Source organism: Oncorhynchus gorbuscha, linkage group LG18, assembly GCF_021184085.1.
Source record: "Oncorhynchus gorbuscha isolate QuinsamMale2020 ecotype Even-year linkage group LG18, OgorEven_v1.0, whole genome shotgun sequence".
Taxonomy (NCBI): Eukaryota; Metazoa; Chordata; class Actinopteri; order Salmoniformes; family Salmonidae; genus Oncorhynchus; species Oncorhynchus gorbuscha.
Genome location: NC_060190.1, coordinates 5,963,998 through 5,980,791, shown reverse-complemented (window position 1 = coordinate 5,980,791; position 16,794 = coordinate 5,963,998). Strand labels below are relative to the sequence as shown.

The following is a 16,794-nucleotide window of genomic DNA, read 5'->3' as shown; positions in this document are numbered from 1 at the left end:
TCTTATGTCTCTCTCATCTCTATACAGTACTTCTCTTCATGCTCCCTGTCCTTCTTTCTGATCTCTTGTTCTCTCTGTCACCGTTCCTTTCCCTCTCCATCCTTCTTCTCTCTCTTTCCCTCTCCATCCTTCTTCTCTCTCTTTCCCTCTCCATCCTTCTTCTCTCTCTTTCCCTCTCCATCCTTCTTCTCTCTCTTTCCCTCTCCATCCTTCTTCTCTCTCTTTCCCTCTCCATCCTTCTTCTCTCTCTTTCCCTCTCCATCCTTCTTTCCCTCTCCATCCTTCTTTTCCCTCTCCATCCTTCTTCTCTCTCTTTCCCTCTCCATCCTTCTTCTCTCTCTTTCCCTCTCCATCCTTCTTCTTCTCTTTCTCTTTCCCTCTCCATCCTTCTTCTCTCTCTTTCCCTCTCCATCCTTCTTCTCTCTCTTTCCCTCTCCATCCTTCTTTCCTCTCTCTCTTTCCCTCTCCATCCTTCTTCCCTCTCTCTTCTTCTTTCCCTCTCCATCCTTCTTCTCATCCTTCTTTCTTTCCCTCTCCATCCTTCTTCTCTCTCTTTCCCTCTCATCCTTCTTTTCTCTCTTTCCCTCTCTATCCTTCTTCTTCTCTCTTTCCCTCTCCATCCTTCTTCTCTCTCTTTCCCTCTCCATCCTTTCCCTCTCCATTCTTCTCTCTCTTTCCCTCTCCATCCTTCTTCTCTCTCTTTCCCTCTCCATCCTTCTTCTCTCTCTTTCCCTCCATCCTTCTTCTCTCTCTTTCCCTCTCCATCCTTCTTTTCTCCCTCCATAAACCCCTTTCCTCTCTTCTCTCTCCATAAACCCCTTCCCTCTCTATCCCTCTCTTCTCTCTCCATAAACCCATTCCCTCTCTTCTCTCTCCATAAACCCCTTCCCTCTCTATCCCTCTCTTCTCTCTCCCTGAACCCTTTCCCTCTCTATCCCTCTCTTCTCTCTTCCTGAACCCTTTCCCTCTCTATCCCTCTCTTCTCCTCTCTCTTCTCTGAACCCTTTCCCTCTCTATCCCTCTCTTCTCTCTCCCTGAACCCTTTTCCCTCTCTCCCTGAATCCTCTATCTCTTCTCTCTTTCTCTCTTCTCTCTCCCTGAACCCTTTCCTCCTCTATCCCTCGTCTCTCTCCCTGAACCCTTTCCCTCTCTATCCCTCTCTTCTCTCTCCCTGAACCCTTTCCCTCTCTATCCCTCTCTTCTCTCTTGTCTCTCCCTGAACCCTTTCCCTCTCTATCCCTCTCTTCTCTCTTCTCTCTCCCTGAACCCTTTCCCTCTCTATCCCTCTCTTCTCTCTTCTCTCTCCCCGAACCCTTTCCCTCTCTATCCCTCTCTTCTCTCTTCTCTCTCCCCGAACCCTTTCCCTCTCTATCCCTCTCTTCTCTCTCCCTGAACCCTTTCCTTCTCTATCCCTCTCGTCTCTCTCCCTGAACCCTTTCCCTCTCTATCCCTCTCGTCTCTCTCCCTGAACCCTTTCCCTCTCTATCCCTCTCATCTCTCTCCCTGAACCCTTTCCCTCTCTATCCCTCTCGTCTCTCTCCCTGAACCCTTTCCCTCTCTATCCCTCTCTTCTCTCTCCCTGAACCCTTTCCCTCTCTATCCCTCTCTTCTCTCTCCCTGAACCCTTTCCCTCTCTATCCCTCTCATCTCTCTCCCTGAACCCTTTCCCTCTCTATCCCTCTCTTCTCTCTCCCTGAACCCTTTCCCTCTCTATCCCTCTCTTCTCTCTTCTCTCTCCCTGAACCCTTTCCCTCTCTATCCCTCTCTTCTCTCTCCCTGAACCCTTTCCCTCTCTATCCCTCTCTTCTCTCATCTCTCTCCCTGAACCCTTTCCTTCTCTATCCCTCTCGTCTCTCTCCCTGAACCCTTTCCCTCTCTATCCCTCTCTTCTCTCTCCCTGAACCCTTTCCCTCTCTATCCCTCTCTTCTCTCTCCCTGAACCCTTTCCCTCTCTTCTCTCTCCCTGAACCCTTTCCCTCTCTATCCCTCTCTTCTCTCTCCCTGAACCCTTTCCCTCTCTATCTATCTATATTCATTTATCTAAAAGGTCAACCTAGTCTCTTTGACTTCCTCCACCTTTTGGACATCTAAGCAACAACCACATGTCTAATCATACATCACAACTCTCTCTATCTATGGGAAACATGTTCTCTCTGTTTACATTTCTGGCTGAAAAAATAGCCGTGATTACAGGAACAGAGGAGTCCACATTTCCTCTAACGTGTTTAGTTTCACAAGTTTGCATTAGGTCACTTTCACTGTATCTTATTGAATTTCATCAGTTGTTTCATGTACATAAAATGTATTTTATAATAAAAGCTGTAATTTAAGTATAGCGGCTTCATGTGTTTGAGTGTGATGCACGTAGACTTAAGGCCACGTGTAAAAAATATGTGAAATGTCCCTTTAATCAAGAGTATTCATTTGCCCAACATTTTTTTTTTTACATTGAAGTTCCATGAAAGAGACACTAGAGGGCAGTCTCCGTGAAGAGTTCGTACTTTAACAGCGATAGCTTCTCTTTTACAATTTGTCAGCTGGAAATGATTGAACGTGCATCAGTTCAGCTCCACCTCGCCAGTTTAATGTCTCACCCACAGTTATTGTCAGTGGAAAAACGTAAGAGAGGGCCAGGTTACAGCAAACCCTAGACCTCTGGAACCATGTGTTCACAATACATACAGGACAGGAAACCACATATTGTCATGTATTATAATCAGATGTGTGGTTGTTGCTTAGATGTCCAAAAGGTGGAGGAAGCCAATGAGACACACTGCTAGACCGATACTGAGCGACGGCACAACGCATTACTAAAGGTAGAGCGAGGAGAGAAGTATTGTGGTGATACATCACTGATAATAATGTTTATGAGTTTCTATTACAGACTATAAATCACACTAGTAATAGTAGCATCATTGTACCGGTGGCAATTGGTCAGAAAGGCCACTCTGTATGACTCCTGGTTGTATAAGTCGGACAGGGTTGACATGGGATCACTGCTAGCCGGACCTGTGAGTTTACAGGTGGCCGTCAGATAAGACTTCAGGAGATAAGAGCTGCTGACGATGACCTGTGTCCCAAATGGTACCCTACTCTTGATGTAGTGCACTACTTCTGACCAAGGCCCATAGGGCTTTGGGCAAAAGTAGTGCCCTGCATAGGGAATAGGGTACCCACTAATCCAGCGCCACTGTTCAAGCCAAAGGCTGCTCTCTATTCAAAACACTCCACATGAATATGAGTTAATGGATGACCTGGGCACCCTACTTCTTTACTGTAGTACTTCACTGTGTGTTTCTGCAATAACCATTGGCTTATTGCCTGGAAGGAAGCAGAAATATCATTGTTTTAAAGGTGCCTGGAAATAGAGACTGTACAGTAGGACCACGACACCCTTGCTGAGCATCGATCGTCACGTTCCTGAACGATACATGTCCTTTATTTCGGGTCAACACCGATGCTTTTTTCACACGTCTTGCTAACCCTGTCAATACCGTGATTATCACATGGTCCTTTATAGAACAGTTCCAGACACTATGGAGGATGAATAACCAGGCCCACTCAACCCTCAACCCTCCCACTTCAACCATAAGATATTCAGTAGCTCTACGAGTACGACCCTCCCTCTTCAACCATAAGATATTCAGTAGCCCTCCCTCTTCAACCATAAGATATTCAGTAGCTCTAAGAGGACGACCCTCCCTCTTCAACCATAAGATATTCAGTAGCTCTAAGAGGACGACCCTCCCTCTTCAACCATAAGATATTCAGTAGCTCTAAGAGGACGACCCTCCCTCTTCAACCATAAGATATTCAGTAGCTCTAAGAGGACGACCCTCCCTCTTCAACCATAAGATATTCAGTAGCTCTAAGAGGACGACCCTCCCTCTTCAACCATAAGATATTCAGTAGCTCTAAGAGGACGACCCTCCCTCTTCAACCATAAGATATTCAGTAGCTCTAAGAGGACGACCCTCCCTCTTCAACCATAAGATATTCAGTAGCTCTAAGAGGACGACCCTCCAACTTCAACCATAAGATATTCAGTAGCTCTAAGAGGACGACCCTCCCTCTTCAACCATAAGATATTCAGTAGCTCTAAGAGGAGCTCGACCCTCCCACTTCAACCATAAGATATTCAGTAGCTCTAAGAGTACAACCCTCCCTCTTCAACCATAAGATATTCAGCAGCTCTGTGTGTTTTACTAACTGAAGTATTTCATTCATTTCGCTGTTCTGCCAGGTATCAAAAGAACAGAGCACACACGCACACAGGGCATGCAAAACGTCCATTCATCTAGAACACACACACACACTTGCCTGTGAGTAGGGACTATTACTGGCGTCGTACACCTGGTATCTGTATGGTGTTTGTCAGCATCCCTGACTATTGTAGGCTACTGTATGCTGACAATGCCCCACCCAGTCCCAGGAGGCCATGCATACAATAGGGAAATAAGGTTTTTACATGGCTCCTTGTAAATGAATGGGAGATGAAAACGGAACTATTGCCCACCGATCCCATCTCAGTGAAGAAGGCACACGGTGTTTACTGGCATGTTGGGTTCCAAAACGCACATAACTCTCTGATTATTCTGTCCTGGCCACAAAGACCCATTACAACAGACCTACTAATCCACCCAACACCTTCACACCACAACGCTACAGTCGTGCATTCAGGCTGTTGGGTGAATGTTTTGTCACGGTAACATTCAGGTCAAATTCAGGCTTTGTATAAAGCTGCTTTGGTTGGAGATGTGTGTTTACAGAATTGGTTATTAAAGGCATAGTGCAGATAGATCTTGTAGTATTTTGCCCATCGGTCCATTCATTGGGCCCCGATCATGTGCATGTCATTGTCAGCAGTCAAGTTTTTAAGATAGAGCACTTATAGTACAGACTCCGAGAAATGTTCAATTCTATACTTGATCCCTTCATGTGGTGGTATCCACACGGTCATTGTCCAGGTGTCATCATTAAAGTATGTGATGAGGTGTGTTTGATTTATTCTTGATATTGAAATTCTGTCAGGTGATATATCATTTTGATGTTCTATATCAACTGTTAGGTTGACTTTCCATGTAACTTGGTATCATACAATATTACTCAGAGAAAATGTGTGTATTATGAATGAGTTGTTATACAGACGATGGTGCTGGATAATCGTGTGCGTGTCATATTATTCATTTTGCGCACCGCCAGCTTTGTTATGGCAGCACCAATGACAGACAGCCCATAGTGTTTGCCAGCACCAATGACAGACAGCCCATAGTGTTTGCCAGCACCAATGACAGACAGCCCATAGTGTTTGCCAGCACCAATGACAGACAGCCCATAGTGTTTGCCAGCACCAATGGGCTGCATCCAGTCAGACTGGAACTGTTGAATTATTCAAAGTAGAGATTGGGGAGGTCACTAAAAGTGTGATATTCAGATCTTATGATCTCACCTGGTTCAGTGTATGGTTCAGTGTATGGTTCAGTGTATGGTTCAGTGTATAGTTCATTGTATGGTTCAGTGAGCGTGTGATTTTATTTATTTCATTTAACCATGCTAGTCAATTAAGAACCCATTCTTCTTTATAATAATGGCCTGGGAGGAGGGAAAAGGCCTCCTGTGAGGACGGGGATAAACATCCTCTTGTTAAAGAACTGTAAGACAAAACAGACAGAAGACACTGTCAACAGCACAACCAGAACAGCAAATAAACAGTGGATGGGTGTGAAGTGAAACAACATTCTTCCATAAGGAAACACAAACTAGTGACAGCTAGAAACAGCTGCATGTCTCAACAACCTGTTCATCTATTTGTCCTTTGAACTCCTCCAGGGACACCAGGTCCTGTCGTTTTAGGTTGGCTTGGATTCCAACACCAGGGGGAACCACCCTTTTTCCATGCTCGGTTCTAATTCGGTACTGTTTGCATTAAACAAGATTGAGATCTGAGTTGTATGTGTTTCTCATTTCGAGCTGGAAGAGAGGACAGATAAAACTTCAGTTTTCCTGAAATGGTCTTCAGAATAAGAATGTGCCAGTGTTTTGTTTGTGTCCACAACACTAGAGATCACAATGGTGAGTTGGACGTCTCTGATTGGTGACAAAACGAAGGGCTGCATGACACAGAGTCAAGAGCCTTCAGTGTGGAGCGTGAAGCTTGCTCATAAATAGTATCACCATAGTCCAACACAGAGAGAAAAGTACAACGAATCAACTCCTTTCTGGCATGCAAAGGAAAAACAAGCTTTGTGTCGGTAGTAAAACCCAAAACGCAGCTTGAGTTTCCTGACAAGGTTCTCTACATGAGTGGTGAAGCTCACATTCTCATCCACCCAAACTCCCAGATATATGTATGTTTCCAAGGTATTAATTACATTGTTTTCAGTGTTTATTATTGGAAAATACTGTACATGTGTTATGCAGGTGAATGAGGACCCAAAAGCGACTTGGCGAAAACAGAGTCTTTATTCCAGTAAAGGAAATAGGCAATACTCCTAGACAAAACAGAGCAGAAAACAAAACATAAAAAACTAATTCCACTCGTAGTGACGAGGACAGACTGGAGACTCGACCATAAACTGTAGGTTGCCTCGGGAAGGCACCGACCGTAGCAGACTCAGACACCTGCTCACACGCAGCATCTGAGGGAAACAAGACACAGCACGGCGAACAATATACAAGGATCCGACAGGACAGAAATGGAAGACAAGGGGAGAAATAGGGACTCTAATCAGAGGACAAGATAGGGAACAGGTGTGGAAAGACTAAATGAGTGAGTAGGAGAATGAGGAACAGCTGGGAGCAGGAACGGAACGATAGAGAGAGGAGAGAGAGGGAGGGAGAGAGAGAGGGATAGAAAAAGGGAACGAACCTAATAAGACCAGCAGGGGAAACGAACAGAAGGAAAGCAAAATGACAACACAATATAAGACAAAACATGACAGTACCCCCACTCACCGAGCGCCTCCTGGCGCACTCGAGGAGGAACACTGGCGGCAATGGAGGAAATCATAGATCACAAACGGTCCAGCACGTCCCGAGAAAGAACCCAACTCCTCTCCTCAGGACCGTAACGAAAAACGATAAAAAGGGAAACTAGGGTACTACTCTAAAAAAGAAATGAGACACGGGTAGAGAACTGAAAGCTTTAGAGCAAACAGGACCAAACAGGCCAGGAGAGAAACAACTAGGGACAGACTGAGACACAGCAAGGGCAGGAACAAGAACAGGAGAGATGCGATGGCAGGGAACAGACTGAGACCCAGCAAGACCAGGAGCAGAAGCAGAAAAAAAATTACCAGACTTATTCTGCGCGCAGTCCGAACACGCAGCCACGAAACGGCGCGTGTCACGCTCCTGAGTAGGCCACCAAAACCGCTGGCGAATAGAAGCAAGTGTACCCCGAACGCCGGGGTGGCCAGCTAACTTGGCAGAGTGCGCCCACTGAAGAACAGCCAGATGAGTAGAGACAGGAACGAAAAGAAGGTTACTAGGACAAGCGCGCGGCGACGGAGTGTGAGTGAGTGCTTGCTTAACCTGTCTCTCAATTCCCCAGACAGTCAACCCGACAACACGCCCAACAGGAAGGATCCCTCGGGAACAGTAGAAGCCACAGAAGAACTAAAGAGACGGGATAAAGCATGAGGCTTGGTGTTCTTAGTACCCGGGCAATAAGAAATAACGAATCGAAACGAGCGAAAAACAACGCCCAACGAGCATGACGCGCATTCAGTCGTTCCTCAGAACGGATGTACTCAAGGTTCCTTTGGTCAGTCCAAACGACAAAGAACGGTCGCCAGCCCCTCCAACCACTGTCGCCATTTGCCTAGGGCTAAACGGATGGCGAGCAGTTCACGGTTAGCCACATCATAGTTACGTTCCGACGGTGACAGGCGATGAGTTCGCAAGGGTGGACCCCATCGTCAGTATCGGAGCGCTGGAACAGAATGGCTCCCACCCCCGACGCGTCAACCTCGACAATAAACTGTTTAGTGACGTCAGGTGCAACAAGGATAGGAGCGGATGCAAAACGCTTCTTGAGGAGATCAGAACAACAATCATACGACCGGTGAGGAGGAAGGGAGTTGGTTCTGGACCGACTGAAGACCGTGCGCCGACCATGATATTCCTCCGGCACTCCTGTCAAATCACCAGGTTCCTCCTGAGAAGAGGGGACAGAAGAAACAGGAGGGATATCAGACATTAAACACTTCACATGACAAGAAACGTTCCAGGAAAGGATAGAATTACTAGACCAATCAAAAGAAGGATTATGACACACTAGCCAGGGATGACCCAAAACAACAGGTGTAAAAGGTGAACAAAAAATCAAAAAAAGAAATGGTCTCACTATGGTTACCAGATACAGTGAGGGTTAAAGGTAATGTTTCACATAATATACTGGGGAGAGGACTACCATCCAAGGCGAACATGACCGTGGGCTCCCTAACTGTCTGAGAGGAATGTCATGTTCCCGAGCCCAGGCTTCGTCCATAAAACAGCCCTCCGCCCCAGAGTCTATTAATGCACTGCAGGAAGCTGCCGATCCGGTCCAGCGTAGATGGACCGGTAAGGTAGTACAGGTACTTGACGGAGAGGACCGTCTAGTAGCGCTTATCAGTCGCCCTCCGCTTACTGATGAGCTCTGGCCTTTAACTGGACATGAAATGACAAAATGACCAGCGGAACCGCAATAGAGACAGAGGCGGTTGGTGATTCTCCGTTCCCTCTCCTTAGTCGAAATGCGAATACCCCCAGCTGCATGGGCTCAACACCAGAGTCAGTGGGGAAAGATGGTAGTGTCGGAGAGAGGGGAGACACAGTTAACGCGAGCTCTCTTCTATGAGCTCGGTGACGAAGGTCTACCCGTCGTTCAATGCGAATAGCGAGTTCAATCAAAGAATCCACGCTGGATGGAACCTCCCGAGAGAGAATCTCATCCTTAACCTTAGCGTGGAGTCCTCCAGAAAACGAGCGAGCAACGCCTGCTCGTTCCAGTTACTGGAGGCAGCAAGAGTGCGAAACTCTATAGAGTAATCCGTTATGGATCGATTACCTTGACATAGGGAAGACAGGGACCAGGAAGCTTCTTTCCCAAAAACTGAACGATCAAAAACCCTTATCATCTCCTCTTTAAAGTTCAGATAATCGTTAGTGCACTCAGCGCTTGCCTCCCAGATAGCTGTGCCCCACTGCCGAGCCCGACCAGTAGGAGTGATATGACGTAGGCAATCCGAGCTCTCTCTTGAGTATGTGTTGGGTTGGAGAGAGAACACTATATCACACTGGGTGAGAAAGGAGCGGCACTCAGTGGGCTGCCCAGAATAACATGGTGGGTTATTAACCCTAGGTTCCGGAGGCTCGGAAGACCCGGAAGTAGCTGGTGGCACGAGACGAAGACTCTGATACTGTCCTGAGAGGTCGGAGACCTGAGCGGCCAGGGTCTCAACGGCATGCCGAGCAGCAGACAATTCCTGCTCGTGTCTGCCGACATCGCTCCCTGGAACTCGAGAGTAGAGTAGAGAGAATCCATAGTCGCTGGGTCCATTCTTGGTCGGATCCTTCTGTTATGCAGGTGAATGAGGACCCAAAAGCGAAAAACAGAGTCTTTATTCCAGTAAAGGAAATAGGCAATACCCTAGACAAATCAGAGCAGAAAACAAAACATAAAAAACTAATTCCACTCGTAGTGACGAGGACAGACTGGAGACTCGACCATAAACTGTAGGTTGCCTCGGGAAGGCACCAACCGTAGCAGACTCAGACACCTGCTCACACGCAGCATCTGAGGGAAACAAGACACAGCACGGCGAACAATATACAAGGATCCGACAGGACAGAAACGGAAGACAAGGGGAGAAATAGGGACTCTAATCAGAGGACAAGATAGGGAACAGGTGTGGAAAGACTAAATGAGTGAGTAGGAGAATGAGGAACAGCTGGGAGCAGGAACGGAACGATAGAGAGAGGAGAGAGAGGGAGGGGAGAGAGAGAGGGATAGAAAAAGGGAACGAACCTAATAAGACCAGCAGGGGGAAACGAACAGAAGGGAAAGCAAAATGACAACACAATATAAGACAAAACATGACAACATGTTTTAGAGGAATTCAGAACAAGCTTCAAATCTTACAGATTCTATTGAATGATGTTAAAACAGGTTTGAGCGTTTTCAAAAGCCAAAGTCAAACTGCTGCCACTTGACAAAGGAACAGTGTCATCTGCATAAAAACATACATCAGCTGCCTCAATATTTCTCCCAATTTAGTTGAACTACAGACAAACAACAGGGGACCTAAAACGCATCCTTGAGGCACAACTCTACGGCACAGAGCACAGAAGAAGTACAGTGCATTCGGGAAGTATTCAGACCCCTTCTCTTTTTCCACATCTTGTTACATTACAGCCTTGTTCTAAAATGGATTATAAATAAATAAAAATCCTCATCAATCTACACACAATACCCCATACAATACCCCACACAATACCCCATACTTGGCCACTGTTAAAACTGTAACTTATAGCGGGTACAGCCTCAGTGTTCCCACTAAAGGCTCGCTGGAAGTTGCACAGAATTTTCCTTCAAGTTTGCCAGTCGCAACTTCCAGCGCGCGTTTAGCTCAATCATTGTTCGACACAACCACCCAAAAAGGGCAAGGTACATGTTAGGCGTTTTAACTTGAAACAGAACTCTACTAAGTCACACCATTGATGTCATTGTCACTAAGCTGTCATTCATTGATTGAGTGTATGACATTTGGACGCCGTAGGCCTGTGTCGGCCCAGCCCAAAGGCAGTAAAAAGTGGGCAAGGCTGGCGAGTTATCCTGTGACAGTGGGGGATCCACCCTGCTGATACAACAGCTCCTCACATCACCACTACTGTGTGTGTATCTAATCCTTCTCCCTTGAAGGTGTGTTTCAGTAGCGATCAGACACAAACATGGACGCAGAAAGACATTGGGTTTACATGTCTGCATTTGTTCATCTTGACTACTTTATGGAAATCGGAGACATACTGTTCGTGCCAAAAATCATCTTGCATAAAAACATCATCTCTGATGAATGACTATACTAGAATGGTATCATACATTAGATTTAGCAGTATTTACTATGTTGACTGACTTGATTTGTGGTAGAGGACTGAATGTAGGTTACATTTGTTAATCACTTATTATATACACATAATTATACCATAATGCCAACTTACATTCGGTAGAAACGGCTTCTCTATAGTAAATAGAAACTACGGGAAAGGAAATATTCTCCCAAAATTGATTTGTCACAAAATGTGAATTATATACATATGCATATAAATCCATGCTGAGACATGTGCTTCAGAAACAATACAACGCAACCCATTTCAACGTCCTTCAACCCTCACAAAAACCGTACTGTAGAGACTCAGCCAGTCTCTTCCGGTAAAAACATCTTCCAATGACCATCCATTGGTTCCAATCCCCCCCACTACATTCCAAAGCTCCAATTTACAGTTCAGTTCCAAAGTTCTGATATGACATTAAATTGGTTCCAACAGTCCAGAGATCCAACTCCCAAAACCTCTGTTTCTCCAGGTCATTTTCAGATATTCTACTTCCCTGGTTGTCTGTTTCCAATTCTTCATTCCAATGATCTGGTTTCTTCCCGTCCTTCCCCTGAGCTTTCAGCAGTAGATCCGGGCCTGTATTCACAGACCGTCTCATAATAGGAGTACTGATCTAGGGTCACGTCCCCCATTGTCTATGTAATCTTGTTCATAATGCTCTAAAAGGACAAACTGACACGAGGCCTGTCTTAGTCCTCCTCCTCCCCTCCATGGCCGTTCATGGCCTGGCCGGACTCCCAGCGCTGCAGGAGAGGAGTCTTCTGTCTGGGGGTCCGTGGGCTCTGGAGGCCCTGGAAAAAAAGAGAAGGTGAAAAAGAGAGCGAGTAGAAAGGGAGAGAGAGGGAGACAAGTGTGTGTGTGTGTGTGTGTGTGTGTGTGTGTGTGTGTGTGTGTGTGTGTGTGTGTGTGTGTGTGTGTGTGTGTGTGTGTGTGTGTGTGTGTGTGTGTGTGTGTGTGTGTGTGTGTGTGTGTGTGTGTGTGTGTGTGAGAGAGAAAGAGAAAGAGAAAGAGATAAGAGAGAAATATGAGAGAAGCAGAAAAGAGAGTAGAAGGGGTGAAAAAGAGAGGGAAAAAAAGTTATAATAGAAGAGGGACATCGAGAAAGAGTTATAAAAGAGTAGAGACAGGGAATAGAGAGTAGAGACAGGGAATAGAGGGTAGAGGGAGTTATAATAGAGAGTATAGGGAGTTATAATAGAATAGATAATAGAGAGTAGAGAGAGTTATAATAGAGAGTAGAGACAGGGAATAGAGAGTAGAGACAGGGAATAGAGGGTAGAGGGAGTTATAATAGAGAGTATAGGGAGTTATAATAGAGAGTAGAGAGAGTTATAATAGAGAGTAGAGACAGGGAATAGAGGGTAGAGGGAGTTATAATAGAGAATAGAGAGAGTTATAATAGAGAGTAGAGGCAGTTATAAAGGAGAGTAGAGGGAGTTATAATAGAGAGTAGAGAGAGTTATAATAGAGAGTAGAGGCAGTTATAAAGGAGAGTAGAGGCAGTTATAAAGGAGAGTAGAGAGAGTTATAATAGAGAGTAGAGGCAGTTATAAAGGAGAGTAGAGGGAGTTATAATAGAGAGTAGAGAGAGTTATAATAGAGAGTAGAGAGAGTTATAATAGAGAGTAGAGGGAGTTATAATAGAGAGTATAGGGAGTTATAATAGAGAGTATAGGGAGTTATAATAGAGAGTAGAGAGAGTTATAATAGAGAGTAGAGGGAGTTATAATAGAGAGTAGAGGGAGTTATAATAGAGAGTAGAGAGAGTTATAATAGAGAGTAGAGGGAGTTATAATAGAGAGTAGAGAGAGTTATAATAAGTAGAGAGAGTTATAATAGAGAGTAGAGGCAGTTATAATAGGAGAGTAGAGGGAGTTATAATAGAGAGTAGAGAGAGTTATAATAGAGAGTAGAGGGAGTTATAATAGAGAGTAGAGGGAGTTATAATAGAGAGTAGATGGAGTTATAAAGAGAGTAGAGGGAGTTATAATAGAGAGTAGAGGGAGTTATAATAGAGAGTAGAGGGAGTTATAATAGAGAGTAGAGGGAGTTATAATAGAGAGTAGAGGGAGTTATAATAGAGAGTAGAGGGAGTTATAATAGAGAGTAGAGGAGTTATAATAGAGAGTAGAGGAGTTATAATAGAGAGTAGAGGGAGTTATAATAGAGATAGAGGGAGATATAATAGAGAGTAGAGAGTTATAATAGAGAGTAGAGGGAGTTATAATAGAGAGTAGAGGAGTTATAATAGAGAGTAGAGGAGTTATAATAGAGAGTAGAGGGAGTTATAATAGAGAGTAGAGGGAGATATAATAGAGAGTAGAGGAGATATAATAGAGAGTAGAGGGAGTTATAATAGAGAGTAGAGGGAGTTATAATAGAGAGTAGAGAGAGTTATAATAGAGAGTAGAGGGAGTTATAATAGAGAGTAGAGGGAGTTATAATAGAGAGTAGAGAGAGTTATAATAGAGAGTAGAGGGAGTTATAATAGAGAGTAGAGGAGTTATAATAGAGAGTAGAGAGAGTTATAATAGAGAGTAGAGGAGTTATAATAGAGAGTAGAGGGAGTTATAATAGAGAGTAGAGGAGTTATAATAGAGAGTAGGGAGTTATAATAGAGGGTAGAGGAGTTATAATAGAGAGTAGAGGGAGTTATAATAGAGAGTAGAGGAGTTATAATAGAGGGTAGAGGGAGTTATAATAATAGAGTAGGAGTTATAATAGAGAGTAGAGAGAGTTATAATAGAGAGTAGAGGGAGTTATAATAGAGAGTAGAGGGAGTTATAATAGAGAGTAGAGGAGTTATAATAGAGAGTAGAGGAGTTATAATAGAGAGTAGAGGGAGTTATAATAGAGAGTAGAGGGAGTTATAATAGAGAGTAGAGGAGTTATAATAGAGAGTAGAGGGAGTTATAATAGAGAGTAGAGGGAGATATAATAGAGATTAGAGAGAGTTATAATAATAGAGGGAGTTATAATAGAGAGTAGAGGGAGTTATAATAGAGAGTAGAGGAGTTATAATAGAGAGTAGAGGGAGTTATAATAATAGAGTTATAATAGAGAGTAGAGGGAGTTATAATAGAGAGTAGAGGGAGTTATAATAGAGAGTAGAGGAGTTATAATAGAGAGTAGAGGGAGTTATAATAGAGAGTAGAGGAGTTATAATAGAGAGTAGAGGGAGTTATAATAGAGAGTAGAGAGAGTTATAATAGAGAGTAGAGAGAGTTATAATAGAGAGTAGAGAGAGTTATAATAGAGAGTAGAGGAGTTATAATAGAGAGTAGAGGGAGTTATAATAGAGAGTAGAGGGAGTTATAATAAGTAGAGGAGTTATAATAGAGTAGAGGAGTTATAATAGAGAGTAGAGGAGTTATAATAGAGAGTAGAGGGAGTTATAATAGAGAGTAGAGGAAGTTTTAATAGAGAGTAGAGGGAGTTATAATAGAGAGTAGAGGGAGTTATAATAGAGAGTAGAGGGAGTTATAATAGAGAGTAGAGGGAGTTATAATAGAGAGTAGAGGGAGTTATAATAGAGAGTAGAGAGAGTTATAATAGAGGGTAGAGGGAGTTATAATAGAGAGTAGAGGGAGATATAATAGAGAGTAGAGGGAGTTATAACAGAGAGTAGAGGGAGTTATATAATAGAGATTAGAGAGAGTTATAATAGAGAGTAGAGGGAGTTATAATAGAGAGTAGAGGGAGTTATAATAGAGAGTAGAGGGAGTTATAATAGAGAGTAGAGAGTTATAATAGAGAGTAGAGGAGTTATAATAGAGAGTAGAGGGAGTTATAATAGAGAGTAGAGGGAGTTATAATAGAGAGGAGAGTTATAATAGAGTAGAGGAGTTATAATAGAGAGTAGAGGGAGTTATAATAGAGAGTAGAGGGAGTTATTATAGTTATAATAGAGAGTAGAGAGAGTTATAATAGAGAGTAGAGGGAGTTATAATAGAGAGTAGAGGGAGTTATAATAGAGAGAGAGTTATAATAGAGAGTAGGAGTTATAATAGAGAGTAGAGGGAGTTATAATAGAGAGTAGAGGAGTTATAATAGAGAGTAGAGGGAGTTATAATAGAGAGTAGAGGGAGTTATAATAGAGAGTAGAGGAGTTATAATAGAGAGTAGAGAGAGTTATAATAGAGAGTAGAGGGAGTTATAATAGAGAGGAGTTATAATAGAGTTATAATAGAGAGTAGAGTTATAATAGAGAGTAGAGAGTTATAATAGAGAGTAGAGGGAGTTATAATAGAGAGTAGAGGGAGTTATAATAGAGAGTAGAGGGAGTTATAATAGAGAGTAGAGGAGTTATAATAGAGAGTAGAGGGAGTTATAATAGAGAGTAGAGGAGTTATAATAGAGAGTAGAGGGAGTTATAATAGAGAGTAGAGGGAGTTATAATAGAGAGTAGAGGGAGTTATAATAGAGAGTAGAGGGAGTTATAATAGAGAGTAGAGGAGTTATAATAGAGAGTAGAGGGAGTTATAATAGAGAGTAGAGGAAGTTTTAATAGAGAGTAGAGGGAGTTATAATAGAGAGTAGAGGGAGTTATAATAGAGAGTAGAGGAAGTTTTAATAGAGAGTAGAGGGAGTTATAATAGAGAGTAGAGGGAGTTTTAATAGAGGGTAGAGGAGTTTTAATAGAGAGTAGGAGTTATAATAGAGAGTAGAGGAAGTTTTAATAGAGAGTAGAGGGAGTTATAATAGAGAGAGAGGGAGTTATAATAGAGAGTAGAGGAAGTTTTAATAGAAGTAGAGGGAGTTATATAGAGAGTAGAGGAAGTTATAATAGAGAGTAGAGGAAGTTTTAATAGAGAGTAGAGGAGTTATAATAGAGAGTAGAGGAGTTATAATAGAGAGTAGAGGGAGTTATAATAGAGAGTAGGAAGTTTTAATAGAGAGTAGAGGGAGTTATAATAGAGAGTAGAGAGAGTTATAATAGAGAGTAGAGGGAGTTATAATAGAGAGTAGGAGTTATAATAGAGAGTAGAGGGAGTTATAATAGAGAGTAGAGGAGTTATAATAGAGGGTAGAGGGAGTTATAATAGAGAGTAGAGGGAGTTATAATAGAGAGTAGAGGGAGTTATAATAGAGAGTAGAGGGAGTTATAATAGAGAGTAGAGGGAGTTATAATAGAGAGTAGAGGAGTTATAATAGAGAGTAGAGGGAGTTATAATAGAGAGTAGAGGAGTTATAATAGAGAGTAGAGGGAGTTATAATAGAGAGTAGAGAGGGAGTTATAATAGAGTAGTAGAGTTATAATATAGAGGGAGTTATAATAGAGTAGGGGAGTTATAATAGAGTAGAGGGAGTTATAATAGAGAGTAGAGGAGTTATAATAGAGAGTAGAGGGAGTTATAATAGAGAGTAGAGGGAGTTATAATAGAGAGTAGAGGGAGTTATAATAGAGAGTAGAGGAGTTATAATAGGGGGAGTTATAGAGGGGAGTTATAATAGAGAGTAGAGTTATAATAGAGTTATAATAGAGTAGAGGGAGTTATAATAGAGGTTATAATAGAGAGGGAGTTATAATAGAGAGTAGAGGGAGTTATAATAGAGAGTAGAGGGAGTTATAATAGAGAGTAGAGGGAGTTATAATAGAGAGTAGAGGGAGTTATAATAGAGAGGGAGTTATAATAGAGAGTAGAGGGAGTTATAATAGAGAGTAGGAAGTTTTAATAAGTAGAGGGAGTTATAATA

The 16,794-nt window shown here is 43.0% G+C and overlaps 1 protein-coding gene across 1 annotated transcript in view; it reads right to left on the bottom strand.

The window, feature by feature from the left end:
- Nucleotides 1-10,180: 10,180 nt before the first annotated feature.
- misp3 (MISP family member 3) overlaps nucleotides 10,181-16,794 on the bottom strand; it is a 36,447-nt gene continuing 29,833 nt past the window's right edge. The window contains exon 4 of the mRNA XM_046311254.1: nucleotides 10,181-11,888. Coding sequence (XP_046167210.1) covers nucleotides 11,787-11,888 — 102 coding nt within the window. The 3' untranslated portion in view covers nucleotides 10,181-11,786. The remainder of the gene's footprint in view (nucleotides 11,889-16,794) is intronic.